The 22,664-nt window shown below is 35.4% G+C and overlaps 1 protein-coding gene across 2 annotated transcripts in view; it reads right to left on the bottom strand.

Annotated features, from left to right (window-relative positions):
• Window positions 1–22,664, bottom strand: part of NBAS (NBAS subunit of NRZ tethering complex) — a 143,682-nt gene that overhangs the window by 9,095 nt on the left and 111,923 nt on the right. For both annotated transcript variants that reach the window (XM_054383463.1, XM_054383464.1), the window contains exons 49-50: window positions 8,090–8,229; window positions 3,240–3,384 (exon numbers count right to left, since the gene is read on the bottom strand). In XM_054383463.1, the coding sequence (XP_054239438.1) occupies window positions 3,240–3,384; window positions 8,090–8,229 (285 nt within the window). The remainder of the gene's footprint in view (window positions 1–3,239; window positions 3,385–8,089; window positions 8,230–22,664) is intronic.

Here is a 22,664-nt window from a genome sequence, read left to right as displayed (position 1 = left end):
GTGGGACTAATATATTTGTGCTTACTGAAATACTGCAAATCACAGGAAAAAAATTAACAGACATATCTGATATTTCTGCAACTCAAATATGCAATCATAAAAGTAGAACAAAATAAAGAAATAACAGTACATGAGTTCAAGATAAAGTTCTGTTACAGAATCTTTCAAGATTTTATATATTTTTTTTTAATACAAGATTAAAGTTTATCAAATTAACTTTCCTTCATTCATCTGTCTAATTTTATAATATAGCACAAATTTTGCATCATAAATCTTCTGCAAGAAGAAACTGGCCAGAGAAATATCTTTTTAAAAAAACCCCAAATGATGACACCCCTGACAAACCTACTGTGCATTTCCAAATCTTTACCTTGGCCATTAGTTAAAACAAACAAAACACCCTGCATGTAACTTGTGAGGTGTTTTGGTTTTTTTCTCCCTCAGCATTGCAGTGACTTATTCATTTATACACCAAAAAGTATTTCAACTATGTTATAAAACAAATTATTAACTTCCCTTTCCCCTTCTGTCATTTGCAAGCATTTGGGTCGTTTGTCACAACCACTTCCCAATAAGATCCATCAGATATTTCCCATATTCCAGAATAACTTACACTAGGTGCTCTGGATATTGTATGATAGTCACCTTGAGAATGGTGTACAACTTTTAAAGGTGCTCTCTGTTTCACTCCAGTTGTCGATGAAGCTCATAAGCTAAGTATTAAGCTGGGATGATTCAAGTAATAAATCTTTCTACATCTTTTGCAGTTCAATGACAAGTGTAACAATTTGATGATCAAGATGCAGCCACATTTTTTGCAGCATGGTTTTAGTAGTTCTGAACTTATAAGACTAAAAATTATTTGGAGATGAAAAGATGTTAAATGCTCCAACTGCAAGGTACTTCAGAGATACCTGGCCTTGCTTGGCACAGGGAGAAATCTGGCTGCGAATTCTCAGTCTTTTCTCATTTTATATCTTCAAGAAACACTGCATAGAAGGATATATTCTATCACTCTGAGTCACTGAGGTGAGGCTTCGTCTCTTACCCAAACTTGTAACTTTAAACACGTATTGTGCACTGCTATTGATTGTTGATGTTTGCAGTGAAAGATATGATACAAAATCTCTGACACCAATGAGGCATATAAAACAGAATTTCATAGGAGTCTGTTTCAGGTCCAATATTATTCAGTATTTTCATGGATGACCTGAAGGGCTAAATAATGAGGACAATCACTACTGTGTCCAGAGAGGCTGAAAGCAGACCCAAGGGCAGCATTTAGCTTTACAATTATCTGAACAAAATGATTAGAGGTAACTATGAATAAAGAAAAACATTCAAACTCACAGAATCTTTCAGAATGGTTTGGGTTGGAGAGGACCTTAAAAATCAGTAAGTTCCAACCCCAATCCCTCTGCTTTGGTCAGGGACACCTTCCACTAGATCATTGCTCAAACACCATTCAACCCAACCCTGAACACTTCCAGAGCATCTGGAAGTGGAACTTCTATGGACAGCCTGTTCCAGTGCCTCACCAACCTCAAGGTAACAACCTTTTCCTTACACCTAATCTAGATCTATCAGATGAAAACCATTACCCCTCAACCTATCACGATATAACCTTGTAAAAAGTCCCTACCCATGTTTCCTTTAGGCCCCTTTTAGGTACCACTGTAAGGTCTCTCCAGTAAAACTACTTTATGCTTCATCAGAACCAGAATATCTTCATACTGTACCTGCATATTCACACCCACACAGAGGACTCTTCCAGCATCCTGTACTGGGTAAGAGGAAGGCACCTTCCAACCAATATCCAGCTATCTTCAAACAGGGACTTGTTATGGAGCTCAAGAAAAGTTTGCTTAATTAAAGTAAGTAAAAAAAATTCAACCCATTCTTGATCAGAACTCTTGGTGAACTAACTGCTGTGTGACAGTAACCTTCAGTAGAATTTGTCTTCTTGGATCACCAAGGTGAGGGAGAAAATTCTCCTCTAATAAACTTTGACTCCTATGCATGAATAAGATCAGGAGTTAACAAGCTGTGACGTGCCATTCAATACCTTGTGAAGAACAGCTACATGTAACTACACCAGTCAGTGTAGTCACAGGGTGACCTGCCCTCCATCAGTAAATGCTGGTGAGGTTTATAACTTAATAAATATATTTACTATTACTGTTTGCTGACATCTTCTGGGATCACATTTTACATAAATTTTGACCATAAATCAAATCAATCTCTTGGATTATTAAAAAAAAAAAACATGCACTCAGCTGTCTGTACTTTAAGCAGAATGTGTTGGTTCTATTATGCTTCTAGTCTTCCCATCATCTGTTTTCTGTAACAGACTGTGATTGTGTAAAGACGATTATAAGAAATTAATCAGTCTACTAAAAATATGCACGACTACTCTGAACTTCTGTGACTTTTATTAAACATTTCCCCAATCTGTTTTCATTAATAATGCTTCAACGATTTTATACTTAAGAGACATTTGCACTTAAGTATGTATATACAGTTAAGGAAGACAGAACATCATCATTATTATTATAATAAAGGAATTACTCGTATTATTTGTTTGGGATTTTTTTTCGGTCTTCAACACATATGTCAAGGATTTTTATGCATTTATCAGTGAGAAACTTACTGATTATTTAATTAACAGTATGTGCCACACTGACTTCAATGACAATACACTATTAAAGCCTTTCTACAAATAGATCAAAGAATGTTTTATACTTGAACAGACTGCTAAAGTTCAACTAACCCAACTAGGCTCCAACCACAGTGAATCCAAATCTCCCAGGACATGATCTAGTCAACTCCTGAACATCTCCCAGAACAGAGACTTCATATCTCTTCTAGGCATCCACCTATTACAATGTTTCACCACTATAAAGGTGAAAAAAGTTTCCTGGTAGGTAGGAAGAGTTTATGGTGTAACTTGTCTCTGTTGCCTCGTGCCTATCACTGAGCATCTCTAAGAAGAGGCTGGCTCCATTTCTTCCACGTTATTCCTCATCTGTATATTTAAAGACAGCAGTATGATCTCCCTCAGCCATCTCTTCTTAAAACAGGACAACCCCACTTCTCTCAGCCTCTCTGCATTCATAGTGCTACAGTCCTCTAATCATCTTGTTAGCTACTCTCTATTGGACTTGATCCAGTACGGCAACACCTTCTTGTGGTTGGGACCCAAAACAGGACTCATGATACCCAAAATTAAAACAACTTACCTCAACAGGGAGTTTGTGCTTTGTCTCATACAAAGAACGGCAGATTTTCAAAATTTCATTTCCTGTGCTCTCCTTTTCCTCAGGTGGGCATCTCTGTAGCATAACAATTCCCAGTTTCACCCAGGGATTATCCTCTGTACATGACCTGCCCAGAAAAAACAGAGGTTTTCTCTGTAGGTGTGAATTAAAGCACAAATCTCATAATATTGGGAGGAAATTTTTTTGAGATATTTTTACTATCCTGATGCCATCATTCTTTCAATGCAACAAGGAAGCATTTTGGACTTATAACATGCAGTTACAGTCCCTGAGGAACAAGGAACCATATAAAGTCTGACAAAACTGAAACAGCTTTTCCTGACTTTATAGGATATAATTTCCCAAGCAGAATGGCATTGAGGGAAAGGTGACAGGAATCCACCATTCCTAATTTTGGTTGCTTTGATCACATTCTAACAGCATCTCTCTCTCAAGTATTTGTCTTTTGCTTCTGAATGGAGAAAATATTTCCAAGATTCACATTCTAATTTTCAGGTCCAAAAAGCACAAACACAAAATACTCTTTTTTTATAGCCCACTCAAAACGAACATGCATCTGTACTTGTCTGTTAGCTGATATGGACACTGATACATTTGCTTTACATATTTGAAATATTCTTTTCCTTCCACACAGAACTTCTTGCCACGTCATTATTACACAGTCAGACTTAAACAGATGGCAGACAATAGATACAAGCAAATTTTACTATGCATGATGGCAAAGGCAATGTTTATTATAAAGTTTTGTTGCTGGAACATTTATTGGCCTACAGCCACCATTTGCTAGGTCACAATGATGCTTGGCTAATTCTGTTAGGGATAGGAGTATTTGCTAGGTCTGGATATACTGACTGAAAAGGGTAGCAGACTGGAGCTTTAAAATGATAGCATGAAGTGTAACACAGCAACACACCCACACTGCCACTTTCCATATGAGAATTAAGTTAGTGCATTTCAGTTCCCATCTACAATGGACTAAAATCATGAGCGACCATAGCTTAGATCATGATTATATTAAAGACAGAGTAACACAACCACCATGTTCATCTGTGCATAAACTTAGGAACACACAAGAGGTGGTTTTAAAATCATCCCATCAATCTCTTTGGCCATTAATCAGCATCCCTAAGACATGGATAACTTTTCATTTTAGCTTGAAGAAAATAAAAAAAAAGAAAAAGATCAAATCTGTCAGGTTGGTCTTGCAATTTACTGTAAATGAAGATACTCGTCCAGTACACGTGGCAAAATGCAGCAAAGTGCTGTCAAAATGCTGCTTTTCAAAGATATTATTTAGCAGCAATTGTTAAAAGAAATACATTAATATCACTGTACACTGAGTCTGTTAAGAGAATCTGTTGGACTGACACATACCAAAGAATAGGTCTACAGCTGTGGAGAGGACAAATACAAGTTTTTAATATTTCCAATATAGAATCTCTCTCCTGTTCACCTCCCACTTTCAAAAGTACAAAATGCAAACAAATAAAACTAGCTCCATTTGAAGCTGACATTATATCCTAATGTAAAAACCAGACAGAGATGCTAAGAGTGGGTAACTTTGAATACAAAATGAAGAGAAGCCATTATCTCTACTCCTTCTGACAGCTTAATTGAGCCTTTCTATCAGTCACAGTCACTGAGCACAGACGCCAGAAGCCTGTCTGGGAACAGCAGAGTTCCTCCTCTCCTTCCAAACCTGATGGGTTGAACCCAAAGATGTCAGCTTATTCAACAAGCAGAACATGATGCACTTAATCTGTGAACTCCCAGGAAGGTTAGGAAAAGAAAAAAAAGCCCTGTGACTCCATCTTTGCCAGTGGTTAAATTGATAGGACCTGCTATGTGATTCATCACTTGCTCAGAGGCATAGAGTCATCCTGAATTTTGGTTTTTACTGCTGCTACCTCCACAATGCATTAAGAAAAAAATATGTAAGGCCTTCCCTTAGAAAAAGAAAACGAAAATGCCACTACAAAACAGAAGTTAAAAATAGCCAGAAGGATGGAAGGCCATCAAGGCTTGCTATATGCCAGTTTATATAAGTATCAGATATGTATTTTACACATAAAAATCTCAGCACAATTCCTTATAATTATTTCTAACACTTACATGATCTGTTAAACAAATACCTGTATCTCTGTGGCCTCTAAATAAAAAATATTTGTTTACTAAAGATCTGATACCTATAGGTAGAATTCAGTTTTCTTCCCAAATGAAATTTACCTTAGTTCAACTATGGTTAGGAAAATAAAGAGGTAATTATTTACAACAAACAAACAAACTTACTATGAATGCATTATTTTTTCCCCAGAATCAAAAGAGGAACTTTTTTAATTGAATTTAAAAAAAAAAAAGTTAATTAAGACTACTGAGTCCCTAAAATCTGGTCATTTTGAGCTCTAAAACACTTTCTCAATACTGAAAATTTAAAAATGCCTTTTGAATGTATGCAGCAAGTTCTAAAGGACTGCAGAACTTCAGATACTGTCAATATTTTTTTTAAAGACATCTTTTTAAAATGCTTACATTGACACCTGAGTATGAGACATCTAGACAGAAAAGCATGCATACATAACAAGGGTGCAAAAATAAAAATTTTAAAAGTACTGTTAGCTGGAAAATTAAAATTCTAAGTATACAGATGACTCAGGCTTAAATTCCCCAGTTCCTGCACATATCATTATGTTGGCAGGAAACCACCAGTTATCAACAACAGCCCTTTTGTGAAGCGGAGGGAAAAAAATAAGTAAAAATTAAACAAAAATCTTGGTACACCTGGCTAAACAATTGGTTTAACTGCTCCCTATGTTCCTCTTTGCTGAAGAATTTAATACAACTTGCACTGAAATCTGATTTCTGAAAACCTCACTAAGAAAATTGCTCCTCAGTCCAACTCAGCAATCAAGGCAGGTTTTTCAGAAGTACAATCTCAGGGACACAGAAAGAAAACCTAGTCTAGCAAGCATAACTGAATGCTGTTAACATGGACATAGGCAACAGAGGCAGAAGAGGGAAGAATAAGCAATGCAAGAAGACCCTAGAGAAGAACACACTTGCAACATCCTGCCCGAGGATCCAGAGATGGTGTACAATAGTGACTGTCAATGACAATGGGGAGACAGAACAGGTTTAGATAAAGAAGATAAAAAGCCACAAAGATTTTTCTGATTGTTGCTGGACCTTCTACAGAGGCACAGCCTTTGTCTCCTGGTTGGCATGAATAATTCAAGGATTCACAAAGCAAAAGTTCATATTAATAAACTTCGAAGTAATTGAAAAGAAATGCAAACTATTCCCTGCACACAACAGTAAGAAGTAGTTTAAAAAAGAATAAGAAATGAATCTATCCACTTTACAGGAGTTTTTAAAATGAATCCTGTCTCATATCTGTGAATACTAAACCCAGATGTACCCAACTCTTGATTTTAAACCAATCCTACTTGAGGTAGTGGCATTGAGGGTGGAATGAGGACAGAACTTCATTTCAGTAGCACTATTAAAGACAGATGTTTGGAGTTCACTGAAATTAATTTTATTGACAGCACACCAATTATAAACAACAAAGTTCACTTTGTGAACATTTCTCTACACCAAATACATTATTTCTGGAGACAAAGAATACACATTTTTGAATAAAATGTGCAACAACATAACTTAGATCTCAATTTAGGTTAAATCCTTAGCACAAGTAAGCAAACTTTGTCTCTTAGACTTTTTACAAAACAGAAGAGCAAAGCACCCCCAAAAATACCCCAGAGTGAATAAAACTAAGTAGAGGAAAAGGTAATTTACAGAAAGAATTCATGAATATGATCATGATGGCTACTATTAAAATAACACCTCTGTGTTTTGAAAGCACTAGAAATTAGCTAGACAGAAGGACATTCAAGCCAAGAAAAACCATAGGGAGTGAAAAATTACTCACTTTGATATATTTTTCTATTGGGACATTTTTCTTTCTTAGTAGGGAAGGGGAAAACTGAACCATTGTTCACTGACTTATTAATTAAATAAATGTTAAAAAGAAGTAAAAATATAATATCCCAAATGAAAAAAAGAGGAGACAGAAAGAGAATTACATCTCTGTCACCATGACTTTTGTGTCATAAAATAAGCCAATATAAAATCTTATACACTATAAGTGCTCATCAGTTATAGAACAGCTAAAGTTTCTACCTTTACATGTGTTCAAAAAGTCACAGACAAAACCCAAAGTATTGGTAAAAAATAATGTAGTCAAGATGTTACAAATTAACCATTTGGATAAACACCCATTCTTATAGATGCAATGTTGAAGTTCTTAAAAAATTATTTTAAATTCTTGGGCTAGGATGTATCTGCCACAGCAGATATTCTTTACTTTGGAATACTTTATTTAGAGACAGAAATAACAGGTTGTGGATCTAGACAAGAGCAACACCTTTTCTTGTACCATTACCCTCACGGACCTCCTGCAGACTGCCTGCCAGTCATCTGAACATAAAGTTTCAAAGGTTTTTCTGAAAAGTGTAACTCTGAATAGAAAAAAAAAAAAAAACATCAGAACTTTCTATTCCTTTTTATGGATTTTGAACATACTGCCAAATATTAGAGCAAAATACTTTGTAAAGGGAAAACAGTTTTTTACAAGAAATTGAGATTGATTCAATTCTGCTTTAAATAAACCATTTATTTTTCCCATTATGACCCTTTCCAAAGGCCATACTCCTCTTAGCCATCTTTGAACTATTGATTGAAAACTGTATGATATTATCAAGCAAGAACGCTTACAACTCCTTTGTTACCTCCATGTTTGAAGAAATGCTTACCTGTTGTTCATGCTCATCGGTGGCCAGGCCTGAAGGAGTAAAACCAAGTGCTGAAACTCAGAGGGACTGTGACTAGTATCTAGAAGTGCCATGAAGAGATCATATCGTTTTTCTTCATTTTCAATATCTGTTATTTCTACCTAAAACCAACAACACAAAACAAGCAACAACAAAAAAAAAAGGATTTTTTTTTCAGAAATCGATGATTTGAAAGCAATTAATGAACTGTCTATGAAGGATGTCATCACTTAAAAAAAATGCAAAACCACAGTGAAAATAATTTCCCTTTTCACAAACCCCTTATTTTCAATTGCATGCAAACAAAGCAGGAGAGAACACAAAAATGGGGAATGACTTAGGTGTATGTTCCTAAAACAACACAGCCCTACAAAGTATATTCATTGATCAGTTCAATCAGCTTATCTATGTTTGAAAAACAACCAAAAATCTCTAGTTTTCCTTTTATCAGTCTGTAGATGTACATACACACACGGATGCATTTATACAGAATGGGTATGTCTTGTGCTTCCCCAAGATATATTACACTCAATCACTCATGAAAATGCAACCATTTTATCCAAATTCACAGTATGTAATCTTTCCTCCCATGGGAAAGATTCCTGAAAGATGATTCTAAATTAATTTACACAGTGAAGAACATTTGCTGACAAGTACTGTAATAGTTCTCTATACAGATGCTTGAGCCTAAGAAAAGCAAAACCCCACATCCCATCACACAGCCCCCAGACAACTCTACCTCAGGAAAAAATGTTTAAAACCTGCAGCTTCAATTAGGACTTGAATGCACTTCAGGTGATGTCAAGATCTTTTACAGATAATTACTTCTTGCAGTTTGCATGATATAAAAGTACAAGGTAAAAAGTTTGACTATTGAAGGAAGGTTGCTATAAATGAGAACCAACTTAGTATTAAATCAGAAGCAGCTTCCATTTAGAAGCTTGGTCATCACACTAGGAGGACTTTCACAAACAGAATAGCTATTCACTACCTGACATACACAGGTTCTTGGAATTTAAAAATAATTTACTACAATAAAAAGGTAGTTTCCTCTGCATTACTAACACATTCTAACACTGAACTTTTCTTCCAAAGTTCATAAAGTTCCATGATATCAAACACTTCAGTTCCACCTGTTAACTTTTCTGTTTTGGCCCAAGTAGTTCTAAGACATCAAACATGGACAAAGTTTTCCTTAGTTCTACAGCTACTCTAAAAGATAAAAGATCATATTCCCATCCTTTCAAAGTGAGTCTCATACATCAAGGGGAAATTTTTCAAAAGAGGTTAAAAAACAAAGATTACTGCTGCATTTATTGAGCTGCCTACATGTTTTGTGACTTTAAAATATTTACTGTTGAAAAACTGTCAGGATGCATCTGAAAGCAGTGTACATTGAACATTTTAGATCGTGGAAGAACATTTCTGACATCTGTCCATTCAAAATATTTTTCATTACTGCTGAACAACTATAGATAGAATTTAGGGACACTGCATGTGGACCAAATAGCAGACAGTGATCCACTTCTTATATCCCTAAAGTCCATCTTTACCTGTTAATACAAATGATTATAATCTTCAATATTTAAATCATAAAACTGAAAAGACAGGCATGAAAAACAGGAAAGGGTAAAAGGGACATAATACCTGCTGACTTCTACAGATCAAAAATACTTCACAATTTAGCAAATTATGTACTATCTAGACAAGAGAAGCTCTCATACTGACTCATCTGTCCCCAAATTCCTTTTTCAGACAATTAGCTCTTTAAACATTTAAACTGAGTAAGTAGCACTCTGGATGGCCCACTGAGTATATTTTAGGGTATTTGTACAAACAGCATATTGCTTCAAAACACAGACTCAATGTTCAGATCTCCCTAATGATAGCTGTAAAAAATGGCATGAAATGGCAATACAGATAGTATTATTTTCTATTAATAGACAAGAAAAACTGTCACAGAAATCAAGCCATTAGTACCAGAAAGAAGGTAACAGCAGACCAGACATCGTATTCAACATGAACTGAATTCCAATAATTCTGCCTAAGACTGCATCTTTATTTTATGAGGTTACTTAATCTAACATTATAATGTTGTGGTTTGGACAGCTAGATCCTTGCAACACAATTGCTCGTAACAAAACACATATTAATACAATCCAAGTAAATCAGAAGAATTAGCTTTCTATACTCAAACATGGTGTGTATTGCTGTAATATTTCTTTCTATAATGGCCTTCTTTCAAGTCACCTACATTTCCCACTAAGAATAAAAATAAACTGAACTTTCTACAGTGTCCATTATTTATAGTTTTTAAGAAAACTATTGAAAATTCACTTTATATGTGGCATTTGCAATGTATGTCACTTCCATTTACTGTGAGACAGGTGAGATTTGAAAGTAGCAATAGTGTATAAGTATGCATACTTTTAGTAGTGCATGTGGTGATCTAAAATTGTAGTGCTAAGGACAGAGGAAGTGGAAGGTTAATGAAAGACCAACAAATTGGAAATAACTGTGTACTTAAGGGCAGATGGTAAGTATGATTTAAAAAAAAAAAATGACTAGTCTTAGTCTACCTGGAATGCTCCACCCCTCCATCATTTAAGCCCTAGCTTTCTTCCTTTCCTCAATGCATCTTATGCTTCTGCTACATCTATCGGTCATTCCTATACTGCACATACAGCTGAGTTGAAAGCATGTTTTAGGTGTTATTTCATTCCTGTGACAACCTGGTTGTTAAAATGACTTTTAAATTTATTTATTTATTTATTTATTTATTTATTTATTTAAAGGAAAGCTGAAATTCAGCTACAAAACCCATGCTTTAACACTGAGAACACCTCTCTATGTGATAATAGTCACACTGTCAACTGAATCAGGAATATTTTTCACAGGTATTCCTGAACTGAAATCATCAAATACACACCAATTCTGCAAAGACTGTGTCCACGCTTCACAACAGACATTGATAAGTAGTCCCACTGGTTTCAGTAAGATTGCACAGTCTACAACTGTACCTTTACAAATCAACATGACTGAAATCTATGCATTATTTGCCCACTAGCAGCACTAGAAAAATCCTAACAAGCAGAAGACTATACGCCAAAATCAAAGGCCACAATAAAGCACTTAAAACTTTTCAAGGCGTTCTTATTCTTATAAAATGGAACAGTCCATTTTAAGATAAATGTCAGTAGAGATATTACTTGCTATGAAGTAAATCAAGACACTTGCCTTACAGAGTTGCTATACTGCTTTATAGTTTGAATGACAAGATACCTTACCCTGTCTTTAATCCTTTCCTTATAATTCTCCAAAAATAGAAGTTACAATCAAAGCATGGGAATAAAGTGATAGCTCCTTGCTATTCATGGCAATGGTTTTAAACAAAAACATCCCTCTAAACTACTTAAAGGCTATGCAAAGGTAACCTGCCATGAACTGCTCAGAGACCTGATAGCACGAGTGCTTGTAAAGAATCTGTCACTAAACAGAATGAGGCCTGAAGCCAAGTTGTAAGGAGTACAGCTGAACATCAGATGATCCCAAATAAATCTGAAGAAAAAGGGAAAAAAAAAAAAAAAGGAATGCTAGAACTTTTAAGAGATTTTCTCAACTCTGTCATTATTTTCCCCAGTTTCAAGCCTTTTCATTGACAGTAGAATACAGCTGCCTTTATGTCTTTCTTGAAAATAAAATGTTGCACATTTACCACAATTGTGAAAGCCATTTAATTGTAGAAATTATAGTTGTGATGATTTGTATTTCCTTTGATAACTCAAGTAAACCCAAACCTTATGTTGAACTGTTAAAATACACTGAGGGTCCACATATGTTTAAAATCAGGAATGTGCAAACGTGCATATGCTAATGTTCCTTTAAAAAAAAATTTATAACAATAATAAAGCAAAATACAGGCTACACAAACAGCACCGAGTGTTTCTTTAAATTGCATTAGATCTCACTAGCTGTATGAACCAGTGTAAATTCCTCTTAATTGCATGTTCTCTTCCTGAGCACTTTGCGTTTACACCTTCTCCTGTTACGAGGTAGCAGCAGTTAGGATAGCCCCTTCTCTTACACAGGCAGGCATGGACTGCTTTAACTTGCAAATCTTAGAAAAACTAAACCACTTGATTAAAAATTTATTGGTGGACTCCAGTTATTTATCCAACAATTGGCCAAAATAGCTCAATTCTAACATAATTTTGATAGTAGGAAGTTACATAAGACAAGCTTTTTAAAAATTGTTTTATACACAAAATGTGAAATATATGACATGGGTGATTTTACTGCTCAAACACAAATATAAAGAGGAATCTGGCAGTAGGTTGAGATACTTACAATCACTCCAACTGTACATTTGCACACATAAACATACCTTTCATCTGACTTCAGTCGTTCTGAACAAACTCGGAAGGCATCTTTACATCCAATGTCGAAATAAAAACTACATACACTTACAATCCCTCCTTACAAGCACAAACTATTCTACCTGATAAATCTTTCAAAGTTTTATATAGTTCTCTTGCCCAAAATGTTAAAAGCACTCAATATGATTTATCCACTTTCAATGTACAAAGCTTTGACTCATCATCTTGTTCCATAGAGTCATTACTGCTTTAAAGGATAAGATACTCATCATGTGACACACACGGAGGAGTCTAAACATGGAAAGTTCCCTCAAAAGTTTGTTCTGTAGCTTTCAGAAACCTAGTATTTATACAAACTATAAGATGATGCACTTGAAGGATGACAAAGTTAAATAAAACCATGGGCATCAACACATGACTTTAAAGAACATCTTTGGCAGTCTACAGGATCCATTGTTTAGTTTGGTATTTTATAATTCACTATTTCACTCTTAAAATCTAAGTTAGTTTAAAATCAGTATTTAGAGCAACAGTGGAATGATGCTATATCTAATTTGTGTCCCTGAAGCACAGATATAAACTATACAACGTTCTCCTGATCGTAAAGGACAGAGACATCTGATACAAGCCGTAACTACTTCATTGCTAAAGCTATATAATTTGAGAATCTGGTGCTGGCTGATAATCTAGAGAGAGTTGTGTTTAAAAAATGGAAGTTTCAATAAAAACATTCAGCCAATCCAAACCTCTCCTTCCCCTGAGTTAAAATACAAACTATTTACAAACAGGAATGGTGAGCAGGAAAATGAATGCAGACAGATTTTCACCTCCCTCTGCCCAATGAAACCTGTTCTGAAAATTACATTTCTACTCCCTGAGTATGTCAGAATCATGATTGTCATCAACAAATTTTGTTCACTACTAATGTTCTAAGGAAGTAATTGATAAGGGTGTTTGTAACAAAAAAATTGAGATGTAGAAATCAGAAAAGTATTTTCCTTCATTATATATGCTTCATTATATATGCTTGGTTATTGACAAAAGCTTCTTCTGTGCTTAAAACTAACTCCCTATATTAAAGGAAGAGATATCTGTAGTTTCCAAGAGATGCAACCAAAAACCTCCTGATTTCCATAATTATAAAATTCATTTTAATACATCCACCAAACTGCAAATATAAATATTCCAAAATATGTTCATGTTCATCACTGAAGCATAAATTTGAATTAATATGGCATCGAAAACAGAAACACTAAGCAGGTGTTTGAATAGTCCCCTACTGCTATGATACATTTGCAATTTGTCAGGACTCCCGTGTAAGATGCACTACATTTTCGTTTATCTTCCTCCCCAACCCAAGCTCTAGTGGCAAGGAATTAATCTATGCTGCATTTTAAAATAATAGGCGTGGGGATTGAAAGATTTTATTCAGATTTGAGACATGGAATGTTGATGCTAAAACTTTCTTCCACTCATTAGAACAATGACTGAAAGGACTGGTAACAATTTGACAGGATTTCTGTAATTGCCATCTTATTATGCTGTTCACCGCACAAAAATACAACGGTCTTGCCTTAAAGGGTTTACAATCTAATTAGGTAAATCAGCAAAGAAAATATTGCCCTTTCTACATGAACAGGCCAGACAGAGTTGGTCACTGAAGATCCTCCCATTTTGTAGGTCAGCCTTTAGTCCATTGTTTCCTATTCTGTTGGCATCTCCTCAAACATAAATTACTGGAACTTACTTCAAGCACAAGATACACACAATATAAGCTTATGAAACAAAGCAAAACCACAATCACGTGTTGAAACACTTACTCAAGACCTTCACATCCTAGAGAAACATTTTTAGATGCAAAATCACAAGCATGGTACTCCCCCATGCAGTACCAGCATCCCACAACTGCTGAACCAGGGTGTTGAAAAAAGAAAATCTTTTAAAAATTGTGATTGAGAGGAAAGTTCTCGAAGACACAACAATTTCAGGCTGGGGAGAATAGTAACAGTCTTGGAAGAACAAACCAACATGATATTTAGCCTTCCTGTCTAACCAGCATAAAGGCAAGAGCACCTATGAAATACAGGAAATCAGGAGTAACCCGAGAGCAGAGCTTGGGCATGAATGATTTGTGATATTTGGTTAAAGGCAGTTTAGGAGACCTGAGACATAGACACACAGAAAAGGTTAAAAACTAGTGGGGGATAAAGTGTTTTGAAAAAGATACACTGAAAGTCAGAAATTCTGACAAGGTAGGAAAGTGGGGAACAATTGCTTTTTCTCCTCACTCTTTTTCCTCACTACACTTACAGTCTCATTCTTCAAAGTTTAACAGATTTCAGTACTGGAGGAGGCTATTATCGATAATCTGCGTATCTTTAGACTCAATTTTATGCCATAATTCTGCAGTAAAAGTGCAATATTGCTTCCCAATGTACCAATTTTTTTGACTTAAACAGGTTTAAAATGTAAACAAATAAGCAAGTTAAATATTTTTCTGGTAAATTAGTCCCACCTATCACTCAAAGGTAATTTTACCAAGACTACATCTACTAAACCTTGCCATGGTAACTCTTGCTGTCTACCACCAATTCCTATTCCTAATTAAAGCCAGAGCTAAAGACAATATTAGAGTAAATTTTACATGAATTTTTCTTTTTCCTATTCTTCCTTTCATGTCTTCTGTTTTGGCCACTGCTCGACACAAAATATTAGGCTGGCTTGGACCTTGCTGAATCAGCACTGACATTTTTATATGTCTTTTAAAAAATTCAAATTTGCATTATGAAAACACACTGGGCACCTAAGATTTTGTTATGTGCAGTTTCCAAATGGAATCAAAGGAACATAGGGACTCAAGTAAGCTTATCATTTTCCATGTGAAATCTGTACTCTTCACAAAGCAGCTGAATAGGAGTCAATAAGGTCAAAAGAAAATTGCATCCCAAAGATGTATTTTACAGACTTCATCTCAAACTCAATACCTCCTTAAAGTTCTTTCCTCCGTATTTATAGAAATCTTGAAGTTTGAGCAATCTGCTACAGTACCTTTCAGTCTGTGTCCTAGCACAAAGAACACATTTCTACAGCACTAGGTTTTATATATTTTAAGCATTCACAATGTTTTAGAATTAAATTAAAAATATTTCATAGGAAAAGTAATACTGGGAAATGACTGCTATGAGGTACTGACATAACTGGCTTCGTTACTCAGCATTCAGACTTACTATTGCACTTCCTATTTTTGGAGAGTCCTTTTTTTGAAAAGCTGATAAGAACTTTTGAGAAAACCCATGGAAAGCTGTCATTCAGATTATAAAAGCGTCAGTTTACTTGCACCACCACTGGAAAATAAAAGTGCAATTTGAAGAGTACATATGCACAACTGAATTGTAAAACTGGCAAGTTTAAAAGATTTCCGGTGCACTGAATTCCATTAAAAAAAGCAGTAATAATAATTGTACATGGATATATGTTGTTTAAGAAGCCTGTATTTCCTTTTGCATAGATGAGTTTTACCTTCTCAGAAATGTATTCCAAATATACTCCCCTCCTGGCAGAGGAACCTGTCAGTTTTAAATGAGACCTTTTCATCTTCCTTTCTAAATCTGCCTGAGTTCACATGTGGATAATCCACTTGAAATCCATTTTGGATCTTGGTAAATAGAGACTTCCACAGTAGTAAGTTACAGCAGACAGAAGACATGTTTTGAAAAACTGTTACACTGGGTTCTCAAATATGTATAATGATGAAATTTAGTTCTATTTTATGAAAAAGCACTGCAGGGAAAACATGATCTGCTTTGTAGTCTGGACCAGCACTGCAAATTCAATTCCCTTGCTTGAAGTAAGCATTTTTGAAGCCATGCTTATGACATTTTCCCTGTTAATAAAAAGCAAAAGCTTTATTTAGGAATAGTCACTTAAAAAAAATAAAACCACAAAAAATCAAATAAAAATATCCACTACATTCAAAGTAATGTGATTCCATTACTAGGGCAAATATAACCCCAGACAGTGATGCAGAGGCCTACCTCACATCTCCTTTCCACTTGGATTTAAGACCAACAAGGAGCCCAGAGTTCATAATGGAGCATATTCCAAGTCCCAAGCTCAAAAAAAGCACGGGCTACTATGACCCAGACTTTGGAAAAATGCTGCCTGAGAGATCAGAAGGAATGGCGTTCTATCAAATCAACACTCTCAGAGTAAACAGCAAGAAATTAAAACTGAAGTTTTGCATTACAAACTTGGTATTCACAACTTGTACCTTCTGACCCGAAGCAGGCTTTCTTGCACTTTCCACTTCTGAAAGCCTGCTGTACACAGACACTGAAGGGATGTACACAATTTCACAGGTCAAGTACTGCTCTCAGACTGGAGTGAGTGAACAAGATAAGGATTTGAATTCAAAACTAAATCAACCAGAAGTCTGCTGGTGATGAATTAGACAAAGACTCTGTCACATGTTCAGTTGCCTGTCTTGTACACATATCCAAGAACTTCTTTCCTCTAAACTGATTTGTGTATTGTTTAATTCCTTATCTGCTTGATATGCTGATGACTAAGAAATGGATATAGATTCAGTAAACATAGATGTGTTGCCTAATGCATAAAAATGCATTACTCATGTAGAAAATAAAATTCATTAATTTGTATTCTGCAGGAGACTATGTCCTAATCTGCAAATGCATTTCAGCACAGAGAAAAACCTCTAAAGGCTGTAGATAGATATTGATAAAGAGCTAAGGGTAAATATATAGATCTTTCAAATGCATGAATTTTTCTAGCTAGCTAAAACTGAAAGAGACAGAATTATCATAAATATAATTTAAAATTTACATTGACTAGTTGTCAGTTAATAGGAAAAAATGGATCTATGTAAATCATAGCTAAGACTCAACATCTGTGCAACATAAGGGACTTAAAAATACGTAAGTAATTCTACTTGTGAGCACCAGCTACTAATCGCTCTTTCATCTTTCATAATCTATGCATAATATAGGTTCTTTACATTCAGAACAGAAAAGGATATTAAAGATGAAAGCCTGGAAATGATGAGATCTTAATCCTTAAACATTAACATGTTAAATTAGCATCAGTCATTTCCCCCTCATTCCTTGTGTAAGTGTCAAAAATCGATCTTTCCAAAATGTCATCTCATGGATAGTCTAAACTGACGACGTAAAAGATGCATTTAAAAAAAAAAAAAACAACAACCCACAATAAACTAAGATACCATATTTTTAGAACAGGTTGTTTATGTTGACTCCAATTTAAGTAGTACTTCAGTATTACAATTTTCTTTTGAAAAGATAAAAGAGGGGCAGAAAAGGAACCAAGAAAAACCCAAACCCAACAACAAGAAAAGACTCTCCTGTATTGTTTATCCATGTTTATGACCCAGACCAGAAGCACTTAAACTGCTAAGCAGATGGGTGCCATAGAATTTTTCAAGCTGTCAATATTGAAATAAATGAAGAAGGCAGGGCAGTATCATGCAACCATCATATTAAATGGCATTACGTAAGTACTACTACTGGTGGTTTTCTTCTTGATATGATCTAGTGAAAATCCTAGTAGTTAAAACCATCATTGCTGAGTCCATGTATAAGAACAGCAACTATATGGATAAACTCCTCACTCTCTCAACTATTCAGAAATTACTATGGAAGAATTATTTAAAAATAACTGGCAGAGGCTCCTCAGATGATACATACAGTTTACAGACCTCTAAATAAAAAGTGTCACATAACAAGAGGTTTGATGGAATAAGATTATTTGAAAAAAAGCATGGCATCAACTGAACATCAGATCTGTTAATACAACATACTCAGATAAACTATTAACAAAATAATGTTTAAATAAAACATTTTACATGCATGAGCATGGACTACAAAGTTTCAGTATACTTTGCACTCAATCTGTATAGTTACCAATGCCAAGAATTTAGCATGAGACACACAAGTTTGAATCACTTTTTATCTACCAATTTCTTTGCAACGTAACAATAGAACTCTGAATACATCACTAATAACCTCTTAATTTTTCTGAAACTGAGAAAAAAGCAGAACATGAAACGTTTAAACTATTTACAGCTTACATCTTCATGACAAAAGACCTACTACAGAAAGTGAATTATCCACCATCAAACCACTCCAGAACACACTTTTCCTCTGAAGCAACTGCTGGTAGCCCCAGAATATCGTAGTACCCAGGGCTCCCATTCAAAACTGTCATGTTCACTCAAGCTATACTGCTTTTCTCTTCACTTTGTCTTATCCATTTTGCTTGTGCAGTTAATGGAAAAGATTTCATTTGCATCTTAAAGTATTTAATTAATCATGCACACTACCATTTTATTTCCCAGAAAAAATACATTTCACATATTCTCATATGGATAAATTGCTTCTTCAAGGAACGGAAATTAGTGTTTTAGAATATTAATTAAAACTTAAATTAAATTTCTTAAACTTAATTTTTATGCATTACCAGTAGAGAAACAATGTCTCTAGAATTATAAACAACATCATAACAAATTTACTCAAAGTTGATAGGACCATAAATCTTTCTTCTAATTAAGCATTTTTCACAAATTAAAAATGGCTAAGGATTAAATGGATGCAGCTCCATCAACTGTATTTCCAAATCCTGATGTTTAAAACTCTGAGACAAGCAGAGGCAATGGGGAAAAGTTCAAAATCACTGGGCACTCACTCACTTCTATTCAGACCTTTCCTAATGAAATCCTATGAAGAAACATGATGCAAACAGATACGTTTCATTTACTGAAGAAGAGGAACAAAAGAGTAATGGAGGCTTGACAGCCATAACCAAGTTCTCATAAAGACATTATGTTACTGTAGACATAACTAAGGTTGCTGAGAGCTTAAACTTGCATATAGAATCATAGACTGGTAGAGATTGGAAAGGAAAAGAGGGAGTTCAACTCCCCTGCCAAAACAGGATCACCTAGGGCAGGCTAGACAGGAATGTGTTGAGGTGGGTTTTGACAGTCTCTAGACTCCACAACCTCTCTGGGCAGCCTGCTCCAGTGCTCTGTTTGTCTCACACTAAAGTTTTTCCTCATGTTGATATCAAGCTTCTTGTGCTACAGTTTGTGTCCACTGCCCCTTGTCCTCTCACAAGACATGGCTTAAAAAAGAGACTGGTTGCTTCTTATTGATACTCACCCTTCAGATATCTGTAAATATTAATAAGATCTGGGGAGCCCAGGGGTGTACACAATACTCCAGATGTGGTCTCACTAGGGCAGAGTAGAGGTGGAGGAAAACCTCCCTCAACCTACTGGATACACTTTTTTCAAGGCACCCCAGGATACCATTGGCCTTCTTGGCCACAGTGGCACACTGACATCCCATGGATAACATTGTCCACCAAGACTCTAAGGTCCTTCTCCATGGAGCTGCTTTGCAGCAGGTCAATCCCCAATCTGTACTGATGTATGCAGTTATTCTTCCTCAGGTACAGGACTCTCCATTTTGCCTTGGTGAACTTCATTAGGTTTCCCAGCTCTCTAGTCTGTACAGGCCACACTGGATGGCAGCACAGCCTTCCAGTGTATTAGCCACCCCTGGCAGTTTTTTATCACCAGCAAACTTGCTAAGGGTACACTCTATCCCTGTATACAGGTCACTGATGAAAGATGTTGAACAAGACTGAATCTGGTACTGATCCTGGGGGAATACCACTAGCTACAGGTCTCCAACTGGACATTGTGCTGTTGGTCATGACCCTCTGAGCTCTGTTGTTCAGCTAGTGCTCAAATCATAAATTGCGTACATGAAGGAAGTGAACATATGGGTGGAATGTACACAACCCAAAAAGAAATTAATCTGGCAATTTCTCAAAGCTAAACTTTAGGGGGAAAAAACCCAACAGATAAAATAACAAAGGTACATAAAGTTAACAATCTTCCAATTTTCAAAAATGCATAGCCCTCAGCAGATCTGTATGCCACAAAATCACAAAAAAAAAAAAAAAAACCCTCATAACAATACGAGCGGGAAGGATAAATGAAATTACCTTCCCTAAATGACAAAGCTATTTGCATTTAAGTGGCATGCAAATAGTAATTACGTTTTGTATTTGCATAATAACTAAATAATAACTAAATAATCCATTTACAACAAGATGTGTTCTATTAGAAGATTCATAATTATTAACTGAAACTAACTCTCAGCTTAAATACAGAAGCTTTGTTAGTGTCACGGAATCTTCTTGGGGCAAAACCTCAACTCTGATTACCATAACTTACACCTTGCCATTGAACTGAATCAATCTGTACACACACATAAGCCATTAGTTGATACTTTATATATGTTAGTCAGTGTTGTGAGTCACCACAGACTGTATTTTTTTTTATATTATATGAAAACAAATCAATTTCTCATCTTAGATGGACAGAGCCAAAGTTTGATACATTCTAAACTATCTTTTTCTCCTCCCTCCCAACTTTTTTTTTCCCTATATATAAAAGTCAGTATTTTGACCCATATTTCTCACGCACCAGTTAACTAGAAAATTACAGAACCTGAAGAGCTCAGATAAAATTCATCAAGGGGATTAAAACAAGGCATGCCTCCTCCCTCCAGTAGTATGAGACACTGCTGGCATGTGAATTAAAGACTCTCAAGTCTTTGAAAAATGAGGATCCCTGTTTTTTTAATTTTGTTAACTAATTGTTAGAGAACTGGAAATTGCTGGGTTTCTGACTGTGTAACAGGTAGCTCCTTCCATAAAGTACATTTTTAATTTTGTAAGAGCTGGCCTGTTTCCCAGCAGCACATTGATTTGTGGGACTACTACTTAGAGCCCCTAGAGCATAATTAAATATTAAGCCCCTCCTTGATGTATGCAAAATCTGACTAAGAGGATTAGTAGACACACTGAAAGTGATTTTCACGTATTTTCTGGTAATTGAACACTGCAATATCATTAAACTTATCTTTACTCAATAGAAATCAATTCATCCTTTACAATATCTGCTGTCCCTTTTTGCACCAAGGAACGGAAAATGCAAAGAAGAATCTCCTAAAAACATAGACAAAATGTCAAGTGAGTAAGGCTAAAATAATCTGGAATTAAGATAATTCATCAGCAAAAGAGTAGAGCACTGAAGTGATCAGCAGCTCTGTGTTATGAACAGATGGACTGCTACTTATATTCAGTACAAACTTTGTTCCTTACAGAAAACAGGTATATTTTGCTGCTTGAAACTAGGAGTATTATAAAAATCCACCAGTTCAGGAAACTGAAATTGATAACTGTCTATATGGGTAAAAACTAAACACACTGGAAGACTGGACCAAAAAGAATTGCTTGAGATTTAACTGCTATGCTGCACCTGGGACAACATAGGTGGGGACAGCCAGGATGGGGACCAGCTCTGCTGAAAGGGCCTTGCAAGTCCTGGTGGGCAGTCGGCTACAAATGAGTTAGCAGCATATGCAACATATGGAATTAATTCCAGGAATATCACGAGACAAAGGTAAATGGATGTGAGCTTCACATTGCAAAGTTATATACATTTTGATTTACCAGTTTCTTGGAGAAAATAAAAGTGATCTCATCTTACACATTTCTCAAAAAAGTGTACTAAGTCTCAAAAAGTTTCTGTCAAATATAGGTTCTTTTTCTGTCTTCTACAGACATGTCTGAAAACTATAATCTACCTGAAACATTTTTTTTTCTTAAAAACACACTCTAGCTGAATCTTTCAGACAAGAAATGCTTTTGGATTGGAAAGTGGGTCACAGGCAACACAAATATTGACAAAGGATTGAACTGAAGATGAATGCAATCAAAGACAACTGAAGAACAGTTGAGGAGTTAAGTGCTAGTACTACTGTGAAAGCGAGAGAAAAAGTAATTTCTAAAGAAAGAAATAGATAAGTATTTTCCTTTTCTTTTAAGATTTTTATTAGGATTATCCCCCTGGATGATCTTAGCATAGTGAGTCAAACCTGAGATACTGCTTTTTTCTTTAAATATGAATATGAAATGTTTTCTGCATACTTTTTCTAAGGAACTATTATAAATATTCTATTTTAGTTCCATAAGGTCTTGGCAGAGGGGGAAGCATTTAGAAAATGGATGACAAGTAACTCTGCTTCTGAACAATTCTACATGCATCAAATGATATTCATACAATTTCAAAA

The sequence above is a fragment of the Indicator indicator genome, chromosome 9 (genome assembly GCF_027791375.1).
Source record: "Indicator indicator isolate 239-I01 chromosome 9, UM_Iind_1.1, whole genome shotgun sequence".
NCBI classification, from domain to species: domain Eukaryota; kingdom Metazoa; phylum Chordata; class Aves; order Piciformes; family Indicatoridae; genus Indicator; species Indicator indicator.
The sequence above is the reverse complement of the archived record's forward strand: the minus strand, read 5'-3'. Positions and strand labels throughout refer to the sequence as shown.